The sequence below is a fragment of the Episyrphus balteatus genome, chromosome 2 (genome assembly GCF_945859705.1).
Source record: "Episyrphus balteatus chromosome 2, idEpiBalt1.1, whole genome shotgun sequence".
Taxonomy (NCBI): Eukaryota; Metazoa; Arthropoda; class Insecta; order Diptera; family Syrphidae; genus Episyrphus; species Episyrphus balteatus.
The window spans coordinates 103,306,400-103,333,090 of record NC_079135.1 but is presented as its reverse complement, the minus strand read 5'-3'; the positions used below and the strand labels follow the sequence as shown (position 1 = coordinate 103,333,090).

The 26,691-nt window shown below is 27.8% G+C and overlaps 1 protein-coding gene across 3 annotated transcripts in view; it reads left to right on the top strand.

Annotated features, from left to right (window-relative positions):
• LOC129912507 (cytosolic purine 5'-nucleotidase) overlaps positions 1 to 26,691 on the top strand; it is a 120,312-nt gene that overhangs the window by 9,692 nt on the left and 83,929 nt on the right. For 2 of the 3 annotated variants that reach the window (XM_055990779.1, XM_055990780.1), the window contains one exon: positions 5,145 to 5,242. In XM_055990779.1, the coding sequence (XP_055846754.1) occupies positions 5,145 to 5,242 (98 nt within the window). Of the gene's footprint in view, positions 1 to 5,144; positions 5,243 to 20,981; positions 21,496 to 26,691 lie in introns of those variants that run through there. The other variant, XM_055990778.1, reaches the window with a different exon arrangement.

Below are 26,691 nucleotides of genomic sequence, written 5' to 3'. Positions count from 1 at the left end.
AAGTTGTCTTTAAAAGCTTCAAGGGCAATTCTTTTGTTTGATGTTATGATTGCCTCATTGTTTTCATTTTCAGTAAAGACGTAAGAATTATTTAACCTAGACAACAAATAATTTATTTTTGAATAAAAATCTTCAATATTCTTTTCTACTCTCGCTGTTCTAATTTGATCCAAAAGTTTATTTGCAGAAAGTTTTTCAGAAAAATTTGTTTTCAAAATTTCTCGAATCTGATTCCAATCTCCTAATCTCCCATGCTTTTGTAGCTCAATTCTTGCTTTCCCAATAATTCTGTCTTTAATATAACCTAGAAGGATTGATTGTGTATTATTATCAAAAGTTGACACAACATGTGCAAGTGAATCTACCCTGTCCAGAAAATCATTGAGCAAATTAGAACTTCCATTAAATTCAGGTAGCTTATGAATAAGATCTAAAACTATCTTAAGTCTATCAGCGGGGTTTATAGTTTCCATGTTTGAAATGTTGATTACTTACATCAGCAACGTGTTAAATGTTTTCCTCAAAGCCTCTGATGGTTTTTTTTTTTTATGTTAGTTTAGAGTTTTTTGGTTTCTTATTTTTTATTTTTCTTCTAATTTTTAATCAATGTTTTTGGTTTTAATAAAACTATTTTCTTTTTAATTTTATTTTACGAACATTTGTTGTTTCAAGTATAACACTTTTATATTTCTCTTTCTCTCTTATAATTTTAGGAGGAGTTATTTCTTAAGGGCTCTTATGTTGTATAACAGTTTTAAGGTTTTCAATTTTTTTTTTATTATTGGTATGAAGCCAATGTTTTCGAGCTAAGTGTTTTATAATTTTTTTTCTTCAACCGAACATGTTTGAAAGCGTGTACTACGGGCTGTTTTCGAACTGTTATAGACTTTAGCGTCTTTTTTATAACTGTATTCAAATTCGTGTTTTATTGTTCTTACTTTTTTTTTTTTTTTTTTTTTTTTAATATTTGGAGAATGAGGAGAAAAAAATATTTTAAGTTTTTCTTTTCATTTTTTTTTCTTTCACTTCCATTATACGTTTTATGAATTTATTTGTTATTCACTTTTTTGTTTAGTTTTTTAATAATTCAAGTTTGTCTATAATTAACAGGAGTTAACTTAATCATTAATTTTTAAGAATAAAATTTATTTTTAAATTTTAACTAATGCCCGTTTTTTTTTTTCCGACTGCGCCAGTTAAGTTAGTTTTATTATCTTTTAAATAAAACAACTTTTCGTTTCACAAACGATTTCTTTTTATTATTTAGACAAAAAACAAAGTGTTACACAAGAGTCGACTGCTTAATTCTAACTAACTTACAAGAAATAATACTTACACTCGATAATCGATAGAACATAAAGAATCGTTATTGATCTTTGCAGACTTATCTCTTTTAAGAGAGATAATACTGCAAAGATCAGATTAAATCATAATCATAAGCATGATCATCTGGTGTTTGCTTCGCAAACAACAAGTGTGCCGAAAAGTGAATATTAATTAAGTGCACAAACAATTATGTTACAACATACAAATTTTAAATGAATTTTGTTTCTTCCGTTTTAAAAATATTCATATTCATATATTCTTTAATTATATTTTTTCACAAAAAAAAAATAATCTTTAGTTAACGGAAAGTTCAAAACCTTGTGTTTTGAAGTGTCTTATGTAAACATTGAAAATGTAACATATCATTGTTAGAAACTTATGTATATGTAAAAACGCTTTATTTTACTATTTGAATCTACGAGAGATTGACGGTCTGTAAAAATTTTGGAAAAATATTCGAATTTTGAGTACCAAAATCCTTTAGAAAAGCAGTATGGTTTTTGAAGAAAACACTCCTTATAACCCTAATCCACTTTAAAACAATTCAAAATCACTTTTCAGTTTCTCTCAGAGATAAGCAATCACTGAACAACTGTCGTTGACGTTTACCTAAAAAAAGTCTGCAAAACTTGTCTGTTTGACTTTTACCTGAAATACATCACCAATTTTAAGGACATTAAACGGTCACTAAATTTAAAAATATTTTGTGTTAAGAGACAGTTTTGAAAGGTTTATCTTTCATTAAAAAAAATAATGATGCAAGCCCTGAACAATATTATATACGTAAAAAATAAATTATAAAATTCATTAAAGTAATTAATGGTCTTATTCAAAAAGTCTTTTCAAACGACACAGAAAACCTTTTAATTAAAATTCTAGACCTACCCCAATATTCCTTGTTAAACTTGTTCAACCTTTAGTAAAACTAGTAAAAACAATCCTTTTTTCTCTCCTTTAACGACTTTGCAGTCTGGGTAATTTAAGTAAATTTTTGGTTTAATTACACAGCAACAAAAGTAAAAAAAAAAAATATAAATTATCTACACATATTTACCTTGCACAAAACAAGCCCATTGTAAATAATAAATAATAAAATAAAATGAGGATGTTGTGTTAATGAGAATGATAATTTGTTGTGTACGTTGTAGGTATACGTTTTATTGGTTTTTGCATAATTTTCAACTCGTTAATCAGAGTATAATCTGATAATTAAGTGTAGCCACTCTCCAATACCATTTGGGTGTTTGTAAGGTTTAAGCAAAACGAATGACAATAATAAGTATTTTTTTTTTCCTTTTTTTTGTTTGATTAAGGACACCTAAGAGATTATAATAACTGAACAACAAAAATTGCCACATTAAGAACGTGCAAAATTGGGTTTTTGTGGATATAAATGGTACTTTTAATTACAATTTCTCTTGTTTGCATTAAAAAGGCAAAACCGCACACAATTTTATGTTCAATGTCAATGTATCTATGGACTTGTTGAAAATTTTGTCAAACATTTTGTTTGAATTTTCACTGAAATAGGAGCTGCATTAAAACTACCCTAATTTACTAAAATTACAGAGTTCAGACCATAGAATTCCTAATTTTCCATTAGTGGTGACATCAAAGCTTTCAAAAGGCAATTTTAGTGGTTGGAAGTACCGATAATTAAAATGAAATTAAAACTAAAACCTAGTTAAAAATATATGGACATCTAGGTCGTATGTGCAATGGCCAGTGACCTTGTCCAATGAAATTGCAGAATTTTGGGTTTTCGTGATTTAGGTTTTTTTTTTGAGATTCTGATCCCAACCCATTATTTTTCTGTTATCAAAATCCCTAAAAAATTTATAAAATAAAAAGTGATTTTCTGTAAAGTTGGTTATAAAAAAATAAGTAGTGTGCTTTTGTTAAAAAAAAATATTCAAAAATTATTGTTTTGTCAACTTTCTTGTTAAAAAATTTATACGATAATAAATCTTATAGTAAAGTGCATCCAATCATAATATACACGAAAAATCTAAAAAAAAATATCCTATTTTTTCTCATTATATCAATTTTACAATAAAAAGCTTCCAATAATTATATACCATTAATAAGCTTAATGTTTCTTCTAAAGAATTAATCCATACTTAAATTTTTACAATGCACAAAAGGTATACAAAGTAATTTATTAAAAACAATCATTTCTTATGAATAAAGTGAAAAAATTAAACTTTTTTCCTTCCATCACCCAAAAATCCATTTTTCTATATAACAATCTATAATAAATTTAATATCATCTGAAAGCTTATTATTCCAGCTTTAATAATATGCCTCAATCATATCTGTATGATGTCTACAAAAAAAGGAACAGTTTTTTAAAGCCAAACATGTCGAAATTTGAAACATAAGATTACGGTACCAATTTAGGAACACTAGTGGAGGTTGGTAATCGCCGATAGATCTCCAAAGGTGCTTATTTAAGATTGTGCAGCTTGTAGTACATGTACTTTATGCGAAATAAAGTTAAATAAAATTTGTATGTGCTCTAGGTCAAAAGATATAACGTGTTAAGAAAAAATATAATTTTACCGTTATATTAAAATTATGAGTTTTGTAAACTTATAGTCTGCCTATTATCTATCTACAGCATACATTTCATTCATACATCTGTTAAAGAAAAATAAAATAATATAGGTACAGTTAAAAATATTCAAAAAATTTGGAGCAAAAAGACTTGTTTTTTCCGTTATTTGTTCAAAAATCATTTAAGAAATTTTTTTTGTACACGCATGCACATCAGGAATACCTATAAGTTTTGTAAGTTCGTGATTTTGCTGATGTTTTAAAAACTTTTAAAAAATAATAAAAACGCCCAAAAAACGCTAAAAAAGTATGTGTTTTTCAAAAAATTATATTTTGAAATCTAGAAATTAAAAAAAAACCAGTAGGTATTAGACGCATCTTTAAAATTTTCAAACAAAATTTTCCCTATCAATATTTACAACTTTGTCGAAGGTGTTTTTTTTTTTAGAAAACCGTTTTGAAATTTATAGTTTTAAAATTTTAAAGAATTTTTTCACTGCCCAAGTTACTCTAAAAATTGAGTGACTTCTACTTTTCCAAAAACAAAAAAAATACATATGGTAGCCCTGTATAAAGCCTTAATCAACATCCTGTTTCACTTGAACAAAAGAAAAGGAGGAACATTATCAAAATCGGATAAAATCCTTGTGTTGGTTGCTTTGAGTGAAAATTTACTTCCTGGAACAAGGATATCCCCTGAACGCTAATTACCTTTTACTAAAGCTTATATTTCCTAGAACTAATTTTGAAACAATTTTTCATACGCAATTTAATTACGAGTACCTCCGTACCTGGCTGAAACAATAGATTGATAGAGTTGAAAAAGCTTGAATTTAAGCTTACTTTTCCTTGCAATTTCATATCAAAATCTCTCATATGATGAACTACACCGTATAACACAAAGTACCTTTTGTTTTTAGTTTTCTTAAACAAAAGTTCAGTATCCTTTGGAGAGTGTGTTGTGTCATGAGTATGATGTCATATAAACAATGGCGAATAATAATGAGATGGTTCTTTTGAAATTTCATTCAACAGGCTGTTTTATATTGAAATTTAATGAAGTGCTCCCTAGACCTATAACAATAGTTAAATTTTTTTTTATTTAAATAAAAAAAAAATTAAACAAAGTTGACATAGTGTGAATAATTGCATGCAAGTTTAATTGTTCATATTTTCTTCCTGAAACTAGACTTTGATTATAATTTTTATTTTTATATCTTTTCTGTTATACCTAAAGCATTTTGTTTTGTTTTTATTTTTAGATAAGCTTTACCATGAGTGACGCATCATTTGAAACAAGTGCACCTACGTCCCCAGGACAGACTGCTGTTAAAAAGTATTACCGGAAAACTGCTCATAGGTAAGTCAATGGAGATTTTTTTTTTTAAATATCGGTGATAATTCTCAGGCTTTGCAAAAAAATTACTACATGTTTTTGAGTCAAAAATCATTTGCGTGACCTCAACTGAATCGAAAATGTTGGTAACTTATTATTTCCCAAGATGGCTGGCGACCAGAATTTTCTTTTTTAAATCAGTGCACGGAAAAAAAAGACCATCTAAAATAAATCAATTTCTGCATGGTTTTTTTTCCAAGATTACTGCCGTCTTAAATTACATCATTAAGGACAAATTCACATCAAAATGAAATCAAGTTCACCTTAAATTTAACAGAATTTAAGCGGGAGCGTATCGGAATCCCGCTTTTTAAAATCCTGTTTTTCGAAAATCCCGAAAAAAAAGTTTCAAAATCCCTTCTACTAAAATGCCGATTTTTTAAATCCGGTCTTTTGAAATCGCGATTATTTAAAATCCCGATCAATTATAATCCCGCATTTTAAAATCCCGTAAAATCCCGTCAAATCCCGTTTTTTGAAGTGATAACATCTCATAAATAGATGAACCATGGCAGCCACCACAAAAAAGTGACGCCATTTTCTCCCGTTAAACTCTCGCACTTTCGCAGTGCGGCAAAAATTTCAATTCAAAATTAAAAATAAACTATTAGAGATACAAAAATTTTCTATAGCTTATTTGAAAGATTGAAGGATTTTGAAAAATTCATCTTTTCATAGGGTAAATAGGGGTAAAACAAAATTTCAAAAAATTAGCTATTTTCTAAACGCGACAATGTAAAGAGTTGAATTTTTTTTTGATCAATAGATAAATTTATTGCAAGACTGACAATTGTATTGAAAAAATTCTAAAAAATTTCAAAACCAATCTATTAATGGTTTTCTAAAACTAAAACATGAGGTAGACCATTGACAAAGTAGTGATTATAGGTAGTTGAATTTTTTTTGTTGACAATTTGAAAAACGTCATTCGAAAGATAATAAAAAAAGTTGAAGTCTGATACGGATTCTTTTTTAAGTCTCTGCGTTTCGAAATATGAATTTTTGAAAAACACCTACTTATTTTGGGCTATTTTTGGGTGAGCTTATAGAACATGTAGTCTATGACTGTGCGCATACATGTGCAAAAAATTGGTATTTCAAAATGCGTTTTGACCGAATTATAGGAAAACAAGTTTTTTTTGTCCCAAGTTTGTTGACCTTTTTTAACGGTTTTTTATTTTTATTTTTTTTTTTCTTCAACAGATAAATAAATGAAATTTATATTTTATAGACAGGACTATATCAAACTATGCAAAATTTCAATCAATTTTGTAGTCACAATTTTGAGATAACGGTAAAATAAAGTTTTATTATTCAACAGGTTCTATCAATTGATCTAAAGCAAATACAAATTTGATTTAACTTTAATGAGCATCCTGATGATGTTACCTTTCATTTGGTATATCACACATAATTGTATATTCACTACAAGCTACACAATGTTAAATTAAAAAACTTGCGAAATACCTCAAAACACCTGTTCAGATCTGTTGATCATGAACAGCCACCAGTGTGGGAAGTACCGTAATCTCAGTTTGGAATTTCGACATGGTTGGCTTTAAAAAATTCTAACTTTTTTTCTAGGCTTCGCAGAAATAAGATTGAAACGTCACATTAAAGGTGAAATTATAAACATTTACATGATATAAAATTTTTTATAAGTTGTCTTAAAAAAAATTGATTCAATAGCGTGAGAACATAAAATTATATGTTTTTTTTTTGCTATTTTTCATGAAAATTGATCGAGTTTAAAAAATTCTAGCTCTTTTTGTAGATGCCTAATAGACATGATCGATATATATATTTTGAGCTGAAGCAAAAAGCTTTTAGGTGGTATAAAATTTATTATAGGTTGTTTTATCAAAAAAATAAATTTTTGGGTGATGGAAATGATTTTTTCACATTTTTCATAAGAAATGATTGTTTTTAATAAATTATTTTAATACTTTTTGCGCATTGTAAAAATGGTTTCAATATTTAGAAGAAATATTTGGCTTTTTAATGGTATAATTTTTTTTAAGCTTTTAAAATACCTACAAAAATTAATATAATGAGAAAAGAAAAAGGTAATTTTTGTTTAGCTTTTTCTTGTAAATTATGATTGTTTGAAATAAATAAACGCTTCAATTGACTCGTTTTAAAAGCACACAACCTGTTTTCTTACGACTTTATCACGTAAAATCATCGTCCGTAAACCGGCTTTACAGACAACCTCTTTTTTTTTTACAAAATACATGCTTAATGCATAAATGATTGTGTAGTGTGTAAATACTTATCATATTATGTTATTATAAATCTATGGGATTATCATGATTTTATTTTTTTTTTATTATTATTCTCATTTTTTAATTTTTTAATAAAAAACGGGATTATAAAAATCGGGACTATAAGAAACGGGATTTTAAAAGCGGGATTTAAAAATCGGGAATATAAAAAGCGGGATATCGACCCCAACCCAATTTAAGCAGATTTCATTTTTTTTTTAAATCATATTGTTTTAAGGTGGTAGGATTTAAAGTGGTCATATTCCTTTTTTTCCTCGTTTTTGAAAATTATATAAAAAAAAATTTCCAATTTTCTTGTATTTTGTTAAAATTATAAGCAACAATTTAACAACTTTGCTACCTATCAATTTTTGTAAAAAAAAAAAAAAAAAAAAAGTAGACTGTTTTCGGGGCAAGAGGCAAACATTAAGACCTTAAAATAAAAAAAATTTTAATGTAAGTACGTAAAAAATAAGATGCACGACTGGGGTCGCACGTACTTGCTCTTATGCTAAAAGTAACTCTTATGTTAAAGGTTTTTATTCAAGAAAATTAGAGAAAATTTAAATATTGATATTTTCAAGAAGTTAAAAAAAGAAGTAAAATCTGTTTTTAAAATTAATTAAACACCGTTTTAAATGGTCTTTTACAAGAAACCAAGTGTGCCATTTTATTTCTCATATAAAAAGGAATTTTTAGAAAAAAAATTTCAAAAATCGTTAGAGCCGTTTTTTAAAAAAATAATTTTTTATATATAAAAATTTTCCAAACATTTTTCAAAAAATAAGTTGGTATGCCATTTTAAAGAAATAATTAATTTAAATATAAAAACGAAATTTTCAAAATTTTTCACTAACCCGTTTTCAAAAAATTGATTTTTCAAAAAAAAATTTTGAAATATTTTTTAAAAATCTAAAAATGTATTTTTTGAAAATTTTCTTAAATTTTAATTTAACCCTTGCTTTCGTGCAAGAATTTTCGTTGAAATCAGTTAGTTTAGTTTTGTACGAGATATTCAGAAACCAAAAAAACCGTTCTATGGCAGGTACCGTTAATAAAGGTCCAAAAAATATTTTTTTTATTGCAAAAGTTGGCTCTTATGTGTAATACTACACACAAAAATTTTAATCAAAATCGTTAGAGCCGTTTTTGAAAAAAATTAACTTTTCTATTTCCGTTGTATGACAGGTACCGTTAGTTTTGGCCCTAAAAAAAAAACTTCAATTTCCCCTCTAGGGAATCGCCTAAGACTGTTAACTACCAAGTTTGGAGAGAATCGCTCTAGTTGTTTAGGCTCTAGCTCGAGGTGCATACAGACGGACAGACAGACAGACAGAATTGCCAGAGCCACTTTTTTTGGCATTCTGCATCATCGTAATGTCATGTAAAATTGTTATATAGAGTTCGATTTTTTTTACGAATCCTAAACTTGCCCTATAGTACCTATATCCCAAATAAAAATTATATAGTAGTCCAATCTGCGGAAAAATTAATAGTGGGCTGAATTTTTGTACACACCTTTTATTACGGCGTTGTAATGAAGATGTGAAAAATCGACATTAATATCGTGCCGGCTTAAAAAGCTATAAGCGCAAAAGGTCACAAAAAGTTTTTCGCAAATATCTCGCGACCTATTCATCGGATGTCATCAGAGGTTATTATAAAAATTGTTCGTCGTGAAATTATCTACAACATATGCCCGAAACATTTTTCTGGAAAATGAACCGTTTTCTGAGTAGAGCGCAGAAAAAGTGACTAGAATATACTCACATGCGAAAAAAAAAATAGTTTTGGTTTATTTAGCTCAATTTTATCGAAGTAGATTATATTTTTTTAATTTTGTATATTTTTCTTGGTACAGTAAGCTCCTTCATTTTAGAACACACTTTTCAAACATGGTTCAATTTTATTTTAGATCTACTTTTTTCGCATTAATTTTATTATGTCATTTCTTAGTGTTTTTCTCTTAGTGTTTTTTCACAATTTATATTAAGTACTTTACAAGAGTTAAGTATTTCCATGAAGCATGCAACACTTATAAACAAATAAGAAGATTAATTCTTCAAAATAATACTTGTAATTAATGACAAAATAAATGACATTTTGAATGAATTGAAGGAAGCAAAATTAATATCAAAATGCATTTGCAATTTGAAGTTTTTTTTTTTTAGAATTATATATTCCCGGAATCTAAAGTTGCAAGGTTAAAAATTCTAGGTATTTTATTGTGAAAACCAAATATTATGTAAGTTTTTTTCTCATTCACAAAGAAATAGTTAGTTCTAGTCCTTTTAGAAATCAGAATTGAGAACAGAGAGATCTCTTATGTGCCAAGTGGTTTTTCAACTAAGTGAGAACTTATTCGTAGAACTTATTCCTAGATAAACGTAGGTATATGTGTTTGATAGTACAAATAGGAATTTCAAATGTTGGTTTTCAAACAAATTCCAGTGAAAACAGTTGAGTTAGTTGGAAGTAAGTTATACGAAATTTTTTTAACTGCATATATTTTTTGAAGAAGTGAAGCAGGTAAACACTCTGTTTAACAAAAAAATAAAAGAACTGCATCATTTTGCTCCTCTGTTACTTTAAAAACGAGTCGTGCGTTGGTGTGCATATCTCCAATAGCAACTTTATGGTTAACCAGATCCTGCGGATGATTTCTAAAATGTCACGGAATTGATACCTACACATCTCTCATCAATTTAACCCCAAATCAATTTCGTCTATAAATCAATCAATTAAAATTCTTATATCTCCCTTAACAACCAAATTTCCAACCACATGAACCATCTTGAACTGTTTTCAAACTAGAAAATGTTATCAGCTTTAAGAAAATTTAAGTGCGGGATATATCATCCTCTTCGTCCCGGTGAGTGAGTGGTTTTGGTTATGGCGGGTAGATTATAATTATTATTATTAAATCCGATTCAACGACGTCAGTGATTGTCAACCCCCCATGAACTTTGTTTTTATTTTTGTTGAAAAAAAAAAATAAAATCCCAATTGTATTTTTCAAAACTAAATAGGAATAGAACAAGACCAACCATGATGATGATAAGCCACAATCGTATAATAATAATTACCCTCTCTAAATGATGGTGGGGATGATGTGGGGTGATTTGTTGTGATATGAAAACAAACAGCCTCGTGCCAATCAAAATTCAAATTAGTTTTTTTTTTTTTTGCTTTTGTGTATTTCTATGTTACTGATGAGTTTAGAAATTTCAGGAAAAAATAGTTGTGTAATATAGAAATGACAGTGATTTGTTTTGAAAATTCAGAATAGTCATTTTTACTGAAAAAAGGTTAGAAATGCGAATAGATGAAAATTTAACATTCAATTTCTAACTTAAATTTAATTTTAATTCAACAAAATAGGGCTTAGCAGTACCAAAAAATCACAAACAAGTTGAATTTTTCCACTGGGTTGCACATACTTGCTCTTTCAGTAAAAGTTGCTCTAATCTTTTAATGAATAGGATATTTCAAAACAAAATTTAGAAAAAGTATAAAATTTGTGTTTTTTGTTACTTAAACGTCATTTGAAATGATTTTGATTTTTATTAAACGAAGTACGCCATCACATTTTTAGTGTAAAAAGTAATATTTAGAGAAAATTTCGGAAATTGATTTTTTTCACTCTCGTTTCAAAATTTTGTTAGAAATTCTCAATTTTTTGTATAAGAATTATGATAAATTTAAATTAAAACAAAATGTCCCATTTTCGAAAATTAGAATTTTTTATTAAACCTTGTTTGAAATTGATGCAGATTAACAAACAAATGCAATTGTGGGCATGTCAAATGTCACACCATTTTGGATTTCAACATAATCAGTATAGGTATAAAACCTATTTTGTTAACACGAAACAAAAACTTTGTTTTGAAAAATAAGAGTCTAAAAAATACAATACTAAAAAATAGTATCTATTCTCGTAGACCTTGAAGAAATTTAATCGTCTAAAGCGGAAATTATACAGACGGTTGCCAAAGTTAAGTTATTAAATTCTATCAAAAAAAGTACGTATACACCCCAGTGAGCTAACAATTCAAATCCCATTTTAATGACAATTTGAACTTTTTAACAGATTGCCTTCCAGTGATATAATGCATAGTGATCTATTTATTGGTCGTGGAGACCATATAAAACTGTGTTACGAGCCAGTAAAAAAAGTATCAAGACTTTGTTTTTAGTGCACATATTTAATTAAGGAAATAAAATGCACGGCTGAGTCCCACGTACTTGCTCTTTTCGTAAAAGTGGTTTTTGTGTTAAAACTTTTTTGAAAAAAGTCTATAAATATTTATAATAGTTTAATTTTTTTTAAGAAGAAATATAAAAAAAATTCCTCCTCCGCGCCTTTTTAAACAATTTTGACTATGAAATGCAGAATATGCCATTTGACTACTTAATATTTTCTACTACTTACATTTTTCAATATAATCATCTTTTTAAATGGTTTTATTAGAAACGTAGATACAGAATGCATTTTGTGTTTGTTTCCCTTTTTCTTTGTTTTTGCAAGTATCATGAAATCTATGGTAATATACTTCCATTTCAAAACAAAAGAAATAAAATTAAATATTCCAAAAGAATACTCGTTTTTATAGCCAGGAGGATGCAAATAGCTGAAGGCAAATATGTGTGTTCTTTTAAAGTATTTGTGTTCACTTTTTTTTTTTTTTTATTTTATCTTGATATACATTTTCAATTTCAGTATACTGACATAAATGTACAATTTTAAACAATTCAATATTTACTTTTCTTTTTATAAGCTTGAAGCTCTTTTTTTTTTGCAATTACTTAAAAACCAGATAGAAAACTTCCATCCTGAATGGAATTGAAATGTTTTAAATTTCTTTTTTGTTTTTCAATTTTTTATTTTATTTCTTGATAAAAATAAAAAAAAAAAAATAAAGCCCTTAAAGGTTAAGAATTATAACAAAAATAAAATGCGACAACGATAATAAGTTCTAACTTAACATTATCCACCTGAAGGCTATTTTTTTTTTTTTTCTGTCATCAAGGTTATCTTGATGAAAAACAAAAACATTCATAAACACAAAAGGTTACTCAAAAGGACGCAGCTAAAAACTGAACATAAAAATAAAAAATGGTTTTTAACAGTCTGGTGGAAGATTAAACCTTCTAAAATTACAAACATTTCCCGTAAAAATGTTATAAATTTAGAAAAAAAAAATTTTGTTTAACTGAAAGAAAACTTAAATTTGTTATTTTCACCAGGAATTCAAAAACTCAAGGAAGTCAATGCAAACCATAAAAATGTTGGTTCATGGACTCGGAAGCATTTAATTTCAGGAATAATATTTCCCAAAAAATTTTCTCACAGAAGTTCATTCTTTTAGTCTTCAATATTCTTCCTTGAATTGTTTCAACCTTGATTCCAATTTTTTCTTGATGTTTTACCTCTGATTTTTCCATGCGCGGAAACTTTTCCACGAAGCAATTGAAAACAATCATAAATACATTCATATGAGCTCAATTGTTGGTTACTAAACGTTTTCATTTTCTTGAGGATTTGTTGAATGTTTCTTGCAAAAAATCTGTCCTTTGACGAATTAAGTTCTTCCTTCTTTTTTTTTAAGTAATTTATCTAGAAACATAAAACATTTCGATTAATTTGCAAATACATTTCGGCACTTTTTATGCCATCTTCAGCAATTTATTTATTTTTATTTTAATTGACTAAACTAAAACTTTTACACAACTAAATAGTGAGCTTACTTAAGGAAGACAATCGTGCATTTCGTGATAAAAGCATAGTTATGAGTGCTCAATATACTGCAAGTCACTTTTAGATATTGGGCCACTTTGGATTCCGTCCAGAACGATTTATTCAAGGGTTTTTAATTGTTGTTATATTTCAGTTATTTTTTTAAACACATCAAAGTTTAGTAGGTGTCCAAATAAAAAATTGAAAAATAATTGTTCAAATTTTGATAATGATACCAAATTTATAGCATTGTAAGAACAATAAATGTCGTCGGCGAAAAGCAAAATTGTTCTAAATCCACTTTTATAATAATACAGTTTTACTTATTTGAGGGTGTTCTTTCCGAATTCGAAAAGCGTTTTTGTCTAAAATTGAATTAGCCTTCTGAAAATGATATCCGTCTACTTTTAGTTGTTCCAAGTCCCATAATATTTTGTTCTAAGTCCGCTTTTTATTAAGGGAAAGTGCGTACCTACTTGTATAAGAATTGTTCTATGTCCAATTTTGGGTTTTTAGTTTTTTAAAATATTAAAAAATAGTTTGTTTTTACTAATGAAGTATGTAGAGATCAGAAATAAATCTCAACCTTTTGAAAGGTTCCTTAATAACTCTTATTTGTCGCCATTTTCAATAAAGGTCATAAAATAACCTTTATTTTTAAAAAAGAAAAATTTCGTTCAAGGTCTGAGAGAAACCTTTATTTTGTATTTTTGTATGTTTCGGTCAACCAGTGAGATTTATCGCTGAGAGAAAAAAATAAATCTCATCTGCAAATGTATCAATTCCGAGAGGCATGGGAGTGGTGCCATATGAAAGCTTATATTCTCAGCTACCCGATAGTGGTATAATCGGGTTTTGGATTTTTTTTATTCAAAATTCCGAGAAAATCGCATTTGAAAGTTGGGGTAAATTTTTTTTTTTTGAAAAATCCCCGAATCTTTGAACGCTCCTGGAAGCTAAACCGCTTGAGAGCAATTTTTGCGATGCCAAATGATAGCTTGTGTCATAGGCCTACGCTTTCCACATTGTCAGATTTTTAAAAAATCATCTTCCATGTTAAACCGCCACATCATGCCAATTTTTCAGAATCGGGCTTAACTTTTTTTTTTACCTTTAAGTTCTCCCGGTTTGAGAACGCGTGCACCTACAGGGATGGGAGTTGAACCGAAATGTAGGTTAGGCCCCCGCTACCTTCTGGCGTCAAACTTTTTTTTTCATTTTTTTTTTTTTTCAAAATTCCGAGATATAGCCGTTTGAAGTTGGGAGGAACAATTCTCAAATTCTTTTGGATAACATTCAATTAGGTACCTACTACTTCTCCTTTATATTCCATTTTCTGATTTAGGAAATACCTAAATTTTTTACCAGAATCTAACATTCTTTACCAACACAATATACCTAAATTTTCTTTTCTATAAATTTTCCTTCGTCCATTGTTACTCTTCTTCAAAATAATGATCGTCCCATTTTGAATGTATCTTACACATGTTCAGATTTTTAAACTTTTTCAACAGATTCTTTTGGTATAAAAATTCAGTAATTATAATTACTGGATATATCCAATAATATTCTTATGTCTTTTTGCGTCTTGTGGCTTTTAGTTCGTTTAGATACATGTTTTGTTCAAGTGAAGTTGTTAAAATCACATTTCTTACTTAATACTTTATTAAGGAGAGTATTTTTTTTGTATTCCTCCTCAACGTTTCTAATTTACATTTGTGTTACACACTGGATAAGTTTCTATGAAATGTTTTTTTCTTATTAGAAAATATCATAAACGATTTTTTTGTTATTTTTATTTGCGTTTCACACAAAATATATTTTCACTTTTTTTTTTTTGTTTTTCATTTAACTTTTCAAAACAAAATAACATAACTCACTTAATTCTAAAATGCTGGGGATGAATTTTAAAATAAATACACAAAACTGCTAAGGTTATCACTTAGTGGTATGCTACATTTGATAAGCTTGACACAAAGTAATTAAAACAAAAATTTGTATACGTCATGACAAGGTCTTTAATGCAAAAAATAAATAATTTTATGTTAATATTGTAACAGTATGATTTTATAAATGCGTAGAAAAAAAATTTCTCATTATATATATTTTTTGTTTGTACAACAAAATGCTAGTATTTTAGTGATATTTATGTAAAAAGAACTGTTTTTAGATTAAAGTAATTTTTGGTATTTTTGTTTTTTTTTTTTCAAAAACTAATTCTGATTTTTGAAAAACAAATTAATCCTTCTTGAAACAATCTAGTAACGTAATCTAGTAAAATACATGATTCTTGCAAATAAAATCTCAATTCTAATTTTTTTAACCAGTACCAAGTTAACACAATAATTTTTGATTGAACTATCAAGTTGAATATTTCTCACGAATATTTAATTTCCTCTTTCTTAAAAAAATAATAAATAATAATCTTTAATTCAAATTTTGTAATGTTAATCAAAGCTTTTGTCAATATGTACTTCGCATTTAAAAGTTTATTTAATCTTTTAATCTTATCTCTCTTTTAACTTTATGTCAATTGATAAGTAAAATAATCTCTCACAAAGCAAAATAACACAAGAATAACAAATAATAAATACATTCAAAAGTTTCAGAGATTAGCAACCATCAAAAATCTTTTGTCAAAAAGAAAAAAAAAAAACAACGACATGAAAATGTCAAACAAAAACGCAAACAAAAAAATGTAAAATAAAATTTTCTCATTGAAATTTACAAAGTGAATAAACATTATTTATGAATTAAAAAAAAAAAAAAAACACACACAAAAATAAGACAAAACAATTAACATACAAACCAAGAAAATTTTTAAATTAATTTTTTTTTGTATGCTACCTTGCATGGTCTCCCTCAGAGTATGGTAAAAACCTGTGGCTAACAATATTATGCGTACTGAGTAATTCTAATGATGAGAACGCAATGGTTTACATGTTCGTCGAATGGGAAGGGAAAAGGTGGAATTTTGTTTTTCCAAATTTAACTGAATGCAGTGAAACATAAGAAGAGGCTCGTTTTGAAATTTATGATTTTATCAAATAAATCACTATGCTGATGTTAGTTAGATCGCAATATATTACAATTTGAATTCAACAAAACAGGATTTTTCAAAGCAAAAATACAAACAAAAATAACAGTTCGAGAAAATGTGTTTATTTTTTGTTCTGAAAAACCCTGTTTTGTTGAATTCAAATTGTAATATTTTGCGATTTAATTGCAACTTTGGAAACTTTAATACATTTTTGAAAACTACAATAACAGGCCAACTTTTTAAAATAATAAACCATTCTCACATCGTGGAAATTTTTTTCTGCGGTGTTGCTCTCAAAAATTGATTTTTTATAAAACTTGAAACTGTTAGTTAAATTGCAGCGAAATGGCGTATGGAATAAAAAATATTTTGATTAATTAATTATTTGTCAATGTTTTAGTAAAAGAACTGTAAAAAACAAAAATCAATTAAAGGAGCAGGAAGTAAAATACTGTTGCAAAGTAGAGATTTTTCGAAATTTCACAAGAATTGCATTACATCGAAAACCGTAAGGATTTGGGATGAACAAGTTACCAAATTCTGAGAGCCCTTAAGATCCTCTATCAGCATACTTCGTTTGATCCATTACTTTTGGGACATCCTGTATATGGCCAAATAGTCAAAATTGCAAGCAATTCGACGAATATATAAAAAAAAATATTTATTGCACACAATTTGCATTGGGTTATTTTTTTTTAATGCAGAAAAAGTTTTGTTTGAAATAACTTTATTTTTTTATTATCCAAAATTTGTTTATTTGTAATACGAAATTGTTTTTAAATTTTTTTTATTTTCGCGACCTTTTAGACCTGTGCCAATAATTTTTGAAAAAAAAAAATTATTAGCCACAAAATGGTATATGAAAGGGGAAAAATAAATTGCCCACAAAAAAATTGGGGTTTTTTTACGATTTCTGTCAAAATTAGACGTCCTATCGAAAAAAGTCAAATGCAAAAGTTGTAGGTAGTATAAATGTCTACAACTTTTACTCAAACAATTTTTTTCTATAACCTCAAAAATACTGAAAAAAATGCAAAAATACGATTTTGATTTATTTTTATCTTATACAAAAATAGTTGGATTTTAACAAAACTTGGTTAAAAATTACTTTTTATGTTTTCTATATATTAAAAATGTTTTTTGAACAAAAAATTAATTTTTGGATTTTTGACGAATTTAATAAAAAAAACATAGCTTATTTTTCAATCAAAAAAGTTACCGAAAAAATTTTTGATTTTTGAAAAGTTTGGAATGTAATTATATAGCTTAAAACCGTTTTTTAAAGATTGTGTGGAAAAACTATACTTTTGTTTTAGAAAATATTGAGAAAAATTGAAAAAAAAACAAAAAATGATTTTCAAGATTGATTTTTCCTTAAATGACAAATGAAAAAAATTTTCCATAGAAACCAAATTATACTTTTCTAATGGTCATTGATCTTTTTAATTTGAATCAAGCACTAGAATAGCTCTAACGTGAAAAGTTTTTGAGATATTGAATTTTGAACGTCCCAAACACTATTTTTCTGATTTTTGGCATGGTAATATGTCAAAAACGTGATGTGATAGAATTTTTCTGACTTTAGATTCGAGCTCAGCGCACAAAAAAACTATTAGAAAAATATACTTTGATTTCTATAAAAAAAAACTTTGTGACTAGTGAAATCGAACAAGGCATTCGCTTTTTTTCTGCCCTGTTCGATTTCAATTTGTTGAAACTTCATTTGTTCTTCTTCGTAGGCTATAGGTCTGTTTTGATTAATTACACAAGTCAACAACGTTTTTGATGTGCTGAACTCGAATCTGAAGTCAAAAACATCCTATCAGCTCCCGTTTTTGAAATATTACCGTTAGAAGTTGCAAAAATTACTACTTTTGAGGTTATGCTTTTATGTGAAGAAATTTTTTTTAAATACAATTTATTACGGTTTCTGTAAGAACTATTTTCCTTCTTTCAAAATTTTTTTTAAATCTTTTCGATATCTTTTTTATTGTTCGAGATATCGTCAGTTTTATGGCCTATTATAATGTTTCACATTTTCATCTCCTTATTTGATAAATTAAGCCATGCACACTTACTTCATTTTAAGATATCTCGCGCAATAAAAAAGATATTGCGAAGATTTAAACGGGTCTTGAAAGAAGAAAAAAAGTTCATATAGAAACCGTTATGATTTATATTTAAAAAAAAAATTTCTTCAAATTAAGGTATAACACCAAAAGTAGTAAGAAAACGTTTTTTTGCATTTTCTAACAAAAATATTTCTAAAACGTGAACTGCTAGGATATTTTTGACTTCAGATTCGAGTTCAGCACACTGGAAACCTTCAGAAAAGTATATTTTGGTTCATGTGGATAAAATCTTGTTAACTTCAAAATAAGTCAAAACACGATTTTTTTAACTTTCAAACTGTAATATTTCAAAAACGTGAGCTGATAGGATATTTCTGACTTCAGATTCAGCCTATACGTTTTTTCATAATTTTGATAAAAAGTGCTCAAAACTTTAAAATTGTCACTTTTTTCTGTTTATTTTACTTTGTTGGCTTGTAACTTTTTTAATATTCAGAATATCGAAAAATTGTTCTTAACATAAAAGACGCAAAATTTAATTGTCTACGTTTCTTGCATACACAACTTTTATGTAGGTTAAATAGAAATCGAGATATTCAACAAAAACTAAAATCCAAGATGGCGTCCGAAAGGTGAATTTTGCGATTGCGAAAAATCAGGGTAATTAAGCCAATGCTCTATCGAATGAGCAAAAAAAAATTGGGGGTGGTACAAACTGCTGGGTCGCTCATATATGAACATCATAAATGCACTGGACTAAATAATTGTCTTGAAAATATGCATCTCTGCATTGAAACTCAGCACAAAATTGAAGGTCCTCTCCATTCTTGCAAACAAGTGAATGAAACACACGAAAGGGATTTTTGCAGAATCAAACTTCGGTTAGGAACCGGCTATTAGCGATCAAGAAAATTATGCTTGAAAATGTTTCAATCAATTCTGTAGATGATCAACAATTTATTGGAAATTGAAAAAGGTTAAAAAAGAAATTATGTAAATAATTTAAAAACAAAACTCCCCCTCCCAAAAAAAAGTTTTTGCCCCCGCTCATGACATTCTTCATGTGGCATTCGCTTAGCTACAAAACTTCATTTATCAGTTGTATCCAATACGTTGAACCGAAACGATCGTCTAAATATACAAAAACAAAACGCGTAACAATCGTGCATAAGAAAGAACCAAAACGAACAAAGAAACAAAAATAAAAACAACAAAAAGAAACAATCCAAAAGAAAGAACGATTCATAAACAAAACGCCAAAAAACACAGGAAAAATACAAAAAAAAATTCCACCCAGTTTCCCCAACTCTATTTGGAAAAAAAAAAAACAAAGAAGAGAGGCGTGGTGGAATCTGACCTTGTTTTCGACTTACTTCCGTTGACAGCTACTGTCAATTTTTTTTTTTTTTTTTTTGTTGTTTTCAATGAAAATATTTAAAAATTATTCAAATGAATAATAAATAAATACAAAAAAAAAAAAAGAAATAATTAGCAAAAAGTATCTTTCACAAAAATGTTGACCAAAAATGATGTATCTAAAAGTATCTCAAACTAATTCAAGTGTATCTTTTGTTTGAAATTCGATTGCAAACATCTGTTTGAAGCTTGCAATAGAAAGTCTAATGATGTTGTTATAAATTTTCATAAAAAAGAAAATAATTATTAAAATGCCGAGTACCAAACTACTGTGTACTAAAGTTTTATTTATAACTTTTTTACTGACGCCTCTTAGTGTAAATATAGATTTATGTCTGGCAGCTTGTTGCTTGTTGTTGGTGTTTATATTTGTTGAGATGGTTTGCATCTAGGAAGTTTCCATTGATACCGCACCATCTCACTTAGACTATTTCTATACAAAAGTTCAGAGGTAATCGTGGTATTACAAAACAATTTATACACGATTACCGGCTTATCATCTCTCTTTCTTTCTCTCTCTTTCTTTTTTTTTTAATTGACCAGTGAAAAAGAAGATACAAAAAAAAAACAAACAATACGTGCAACTAATCATCGAAATTTCGTCACATCTTTTGTAGATACAATACCTATTTGCTTTAAACAGTTTGACGTATTCGAACCGCAAATTAGTGGATTTTGTTTAATTTTTCTGTGATTCGTTGATAAGAAAAAAAACGCAGAAATCCGTTCTTTGTCACGTCATATCTTTTACTACAAAAATTGTTTTTTTTTTTCTGTTTGTTTTTGTTGGTTTTGTATTCATCAGCTGAACGCAGCGCGATATTCCTCCTCTATACTTGGCGAAAAAAAAGATACGACTACGAACAACGAGCCAACAAAGTGTTCATGCTCATTTAGTTGATCGAAGAGAGTTGTTAGAATCGGTACAGCATTTTGTAATACCAACATTTTTCGTTAAGTCTATCTAAAATTTTGACACGCGTTTTCTGTCAAATTTTTACATATGAATTGAATTATATACATTTTTTTGGTAGATTGTTTGAGATACTTTTTGATTCCTTTAACATTTTTTCTGAGATACAAAAATTCTCTCTTTTATTTATTTCGGTGATATTCGTAAACAAATTGTTTTTTATCCAGTTTTATTTTTTTTTTGCTTTTAATTTTGGTTTTTTGTTTTTTTTTTTTTATTTATATTTTATTGTGGTGGCTCTCTTGAATTTGTTTTCTTCTCTGACAAAGAGACTAAAAATAGATTTTAAGCGCATTTCAGTGAGTACTAGTCATTTAGGTGGCAATATCATAAGTGGCAATAATAATAATTGTATTGGTGGTATTGGTAATAATATTATGCCAGAAATCTCACAAGATAATTTCGAAAAATTAAATCCAATTTCACAACCTATATCAGCAATGGAATTGCGTGCGCGTTCAAATTCAGCTGAGAGAAAAAATTCATTACGATTAAATGCAGCACCTTTAACACCAACAATTTATGAACATGATTCATTTGTGATGAATAATAATAATAACAACAACAATGATATGGATAAGGATGACAATAAAGTTAATAGTAGTAGATCGAGATCGAGGACATGTACTATTGGAGAGAATGATATGGATTCATCATTTATAAATGGATTGCAAGCGGATCCTTTTCAGGGACATAAAAGGGAACTAAATCATAGGTAAGGATAAAAAAGAAGTATTAATTAAGACATACTTGAGGTTTAACTTGAAATTTAATTTAAAAGCTCTAGAAATTTTCACAAAGCTTAACATGATCATTTTGGTGATAACCAGCCTTTAGGCTGGAAAATTGATGTTTTGTTTGAAAATTTTCCATACGATCGAAGTTGATAATGATTTGTGATTATTGTGTGAGGTCTATATTCCCTCACTGAAACCATGCTCAACTGTTACCAAGTGATAAATATTTATTTAAGTGTTTTTTTTTTTTTTAGTTTGGAAGATAGTTTAAATGTAATCAACATTTTTGAGACTTTTGGTATTAAATTTGTTTTGAATATCTTGTTACTTTTTTTTCATTTGCAAAATGGAAACAGGATATCCTAAGGCCTTATGCCTTAAAAACAAAACGTTTTTAACGTCTCTTTTTTAAGTGGTAGTTATTGTGTTTGGAATCTAGAAAACTGTATTGTTGGGTTATTGTACTTTCACTTCCGATCGCACCAACTTATGTCGGAAAAATTGGGCCTCATACAGGTAGTTAATAGACCTATGCACATAGACTTTTTATTTTATGCTATCTAAGTATCTACTCACAGCTGATACCCAAAAAAGGTGGTTTCTACTTCTCACTGAAACGAATTTACAGATGTGACATAATACAGTAAATGGCCACATGATTATGAACCATGAAAATTTTCAAAAATTTTTCACTAATTCGTTAACTACAACGCTAAAAACTAATTTTATTTTTTCTGTACAGTGCAGTATTATAACGGTTGTATAATACATTATGTGATTTTTTTTTTTTTAAGGAGGCAAAGTCCAAAAATTTTATGACAATAGAGGAGACCTCCATTTTTTCAATATTTCGTGTATTTTCCTTTTGTTGCAAAAATGCCTTTATTCCTTCGGGAACTCTGGTTTTACCCGAATGAGTTTTTGTTCCGTGCTTGTTATGATTCAGCCACTCGCACCACTAAGCTTTTCCACCAATTGGTATAAGGTTTTCTGCAGCATTTCGCTAGGAATTCCCAAAGAGCGTTACTTTTGGAATTCATCCACGGAAAATTACCAAGCATGTTTATTCTTTAATTTTTCTTACTTAGGAAGGACGTGACACTCTTAGCGTTACAACAGTAGAAAGCCGTTATAATAATAAGTGTACAGAAAAAAATAAAAAAAATCGGTCATAATCATGTGGCCAATAAACATAAACTTCTAACTTTCATTGTATCTTTGCTGGTTCATAATACCCTAGGTATATCCAAATAAAGGGTCCACTATTATGTTTAACAGTCTTTACTGAACGCATTCCCTTGGAGGTGGTAGAACAGTCAATTATAGGGTATGTCTAGGATTCTATAAAAAATCGAACTTGAGATATCAATCTGACAGGATACGAAAAAAAAAGGGTTAAGCAGTTCTGTCTACCTGACAGTCTGTCTGTCAGTCCATACCTACATAGTTATCTTGAACTTAAACTGCTGAATCTTCAAACTTGATAGTTATGTTGTGAGCTTTTTAAGGACCAAAATTAACGTACTTGGACTTGCCATATGACCAAAATAGAAAAGCTTGTTCTGTCACGAAAACGGCTGTAAAGATTTCTATTTAAGAAAAACAGTACACTGTGACAAAGAAGATCCTACTTTTGAAATAAAAAAAAATATTCCTTGGACTGTTATTTATGGAACAAAGAGAATCGTCGATCGTTGAACGATTTGAATGTAACTTTTTGTACATACAATAATCTTTTAGTAATTTTAAAGTTAAGCAAAAATTAAAAAAAAAATATTTTGGATTTTTAAAAAAGTTTCAACATTTTTTTTTTTTCTGAAAAATCAATTTTTTTGAAAATTGAGACTTTGTTTGTATATTTCCAATAATATTACACCTTTATTTTATTTATTTTAATATATTTAAAAAAAAAACATTAAAAAGAAAGATTCTAACGATTTTTAAATACAAAAATTCGAAAAAAATATTTGTTATAAAAAGTTTTTTTGGCACCCGTTTCGTTTCGAAAACAAAACCTTTTAAAGAGATGTTTTGTGTAATTTAGGTCGTGGATTTTATTTATTTTAAAGTAGGAATACATATCTATTATATCAATTTTTAAATAAAAAAAATATTAAGTACATAATACAAAAAAAAAGTTTTTAAAAGAAAAGAAACAATGATCAAATTTTATAACTGAGCTATTTTTATTTTAAGAATATAAAAATGAATTAAAATGCCAAAAACCACCAAAAATGAAATGTTTTTAACCCTCTACTGCATGAATTATGAACGAAATGAAACAAATTTTTTTTAACAATTTTTTAGCTTTATTAGGGGTTGAAAAAAGGTATTACATAAATTTTTTTATTTTTTTACATATATATAAATTTTTAGAAACATAAACCATATATGGGTTAGTATGCAGCAAGTCGATTTCCAGCAAACAATGAATAACCCATATATGGTTTAGTATGCATTCAAGGTATGTTTTGTAAAATATGTTTTTATTACATTGGACTTTCCTTATTCATGGAATTTATTCAAACTCTTTCTTTTATCATTGTTGCAGAAGAACACCTTCCATTTTCTACATGTACACAATACGTTTTCAGTCCCCTAATTTGACATATTGATGTTTTTGTTTGCCATTCAGGGATATGGTCGATGTTTTCAGTTAGTACCTACTGATTTCAACGGCTTTTGCCCTTGGTTGTTGTGAGTGAATTGGAGTTTCGGGATAAGATGGGGCTGGCCTTCCGTGACTTGTATATAACTCCCTCAGCTTTGTTTTGTTCCATCTCTGCTTTGATCACCTACCAAAGCTGAAGGGCATCATCTTTTTCGTGACGTTTTAGGTGTTACAGATTTGCAAAAGTGCTCGTAGATGGCTTGTTTGATGTTAAAAAGGGCCAGAATCTGAAGCTAGATCGTCATCACTTCGAAAGCCATCACCAGTTTTAGCATTAACACACTTATTTTTTCCATAGAAAGTCTTCCAATTAATTTAAAAAAAAAAAAATTCTCACAAAAATCAGTAATGTAAGTCGCCAACGCATGATAACCCATTATGGTGTTTTGGAAAAAAACGCAAAAAAAGACAAAAATTATTAAAAAACAAAAAAAAAATTCTTAAACATATAAAAGTATAATACATTCATACGAAACTTATTTTTAATTGGATGAAACTTACTTATTTCTTATAAAAAAACACTTGAAAAGTTCACACTTTTATTCACTGATTCTTGAAACAATGAGCTTATTTCAGAATCACGACTCTCTTACTGATAACAAAAACCGATTTATTATAAAAAAATAGACGTAGTTTTATTATAGTTTTTTTCTTTTTGACATTTGGTGCAATATAACGGGAATAAATCGATATGAAATCGATAAACCATATATGGGTTAGTATGCGGTAGAGGGTTAATAAAATTTATTTATTTTAGAGCGGAATTCAGAGTCGTCACTCAAGTAAAAATTTTACTCAACAGAAAATTTGCTCTTGCGTTTGGCCCACTTCAGCTACTCGTTACGTTAAGAAAAGGGTTTCTTAACTTTTAGCTTATAAATTCCAGCTGAGGAAATTTTGAAGCAAATGTTTGAACAAACACCCAGAAAATTCATCTTAGATTTGTGCTTGAGAAATTTTTTTACTTGAGTGACGACTCTGAACTATATTCTTAGTCTTACACAATTTTTTTTTTTTTTAATTTAATATTGAAGTATTTCTATTTTAAATTTAAATAAAATGTCCGACTTGGTCGCAATACTTGCTCTTAATCTATAACAATTGCCTACAATCGTAAGACTGTTTAAGTAAGAAAACTTAAAATAATAATTATAATTTAATCTAGGTATAAAAAAAAACATAACAAAAATAAAATTGGCTTTTTATATTGCGAAAACATCGCACTAACCACTAAACGAAGTATGCCATTTAATTTCTTGTTAAGCAAAGAATTTTTTGAAAACTAAATCAAAATTGTAAGAGCTATTTAAAAAAAAAAAATAATTTCTTGTATTTACCTACAAGTTTTCCGACATAATTCTGAAAAAAAAACTTGGCATGTCATTCAACAGAAAAATTAAAAGACGTGTAAGAACTAAATTTCACAATATTTCATGCACCCGCTTTCATAAAATTGATTTTTCCAAAAAAAAATTGATTTCTTTGTTTTTTTAATCCAAAAATGTGTTTTAGAAAAATATTTTTAATTTTACGGTTTCTAAAAGACTCTTTAATAAAAATTTTCGTTGAATCAGTTGAGACATTTAAGAGTAAGTCAGAAATGAAGAAAATGGTTCTATGACAAGTACCGTTAATAACGAACCAAAAAATATTTTATTCTTTGAAATAACGACCTTATTAATGGAATTACACACAAACATTTTAATCAAATCATTCAAATTGTTTTTTATAAGATAGTTTTCTCATTTCAATAGGTTTTTTTATAAGATAGTTTTTTCATTCGTTTATTCGATAGTTTATTCGATAGTTTTTATCCGATAGTTTATTCGATAGTTCATTCGAATAGTTTTTTCATTCGATAGTTTTTTCATCCGAATCGTATTTTTTATTCGATAGTTTTTTCATTCAAATTGTTTTTTATAAGATAGTTTTCTCATTCCAATAGTTTTTTTATAAGATAGTTTTTTCATTCGCATAGTTTTTGTTATTCAACAGTTTATTCGATAGTTTATTCGATAGTTTTTATCCGTTAGTTTATTCGATAGTTCATTCGAATAGTTTTTTCATTCGATAGTTTTTGTTGTTCGATAGTTTATTCGATAGTTTTTATTAGATAGTTGTTATTCGATAGTTTTTATCCGATAGTTTATTCGATAGTATTTATTCGAATGAATAAGTGAATGAATGAACTATTCGATAGTTTAAATCATTCAGTTACTAACTAACTATAGTTCAAATCATTCGATAGCCCATCACTTGTTCTATAATAACGAATAAAATTATGTCAAATAAAAAAAAAAAATTTTTAAATCCTCAAAAACTGTAAAGAAACTCTTTGTAGTTTGGAAAGGCTTAACTTTTTAAATAAACATTACAAATCCCATATTGAAAATAAAATCATTCGCTAACCCCTTTTTTTGTGTGGCTTATTTTGTTGCCATTGCTGTAAGTATTATGTTAGAGCAATTTTTTTCCAACTTTGTATTAGTCACCCTCTATGATT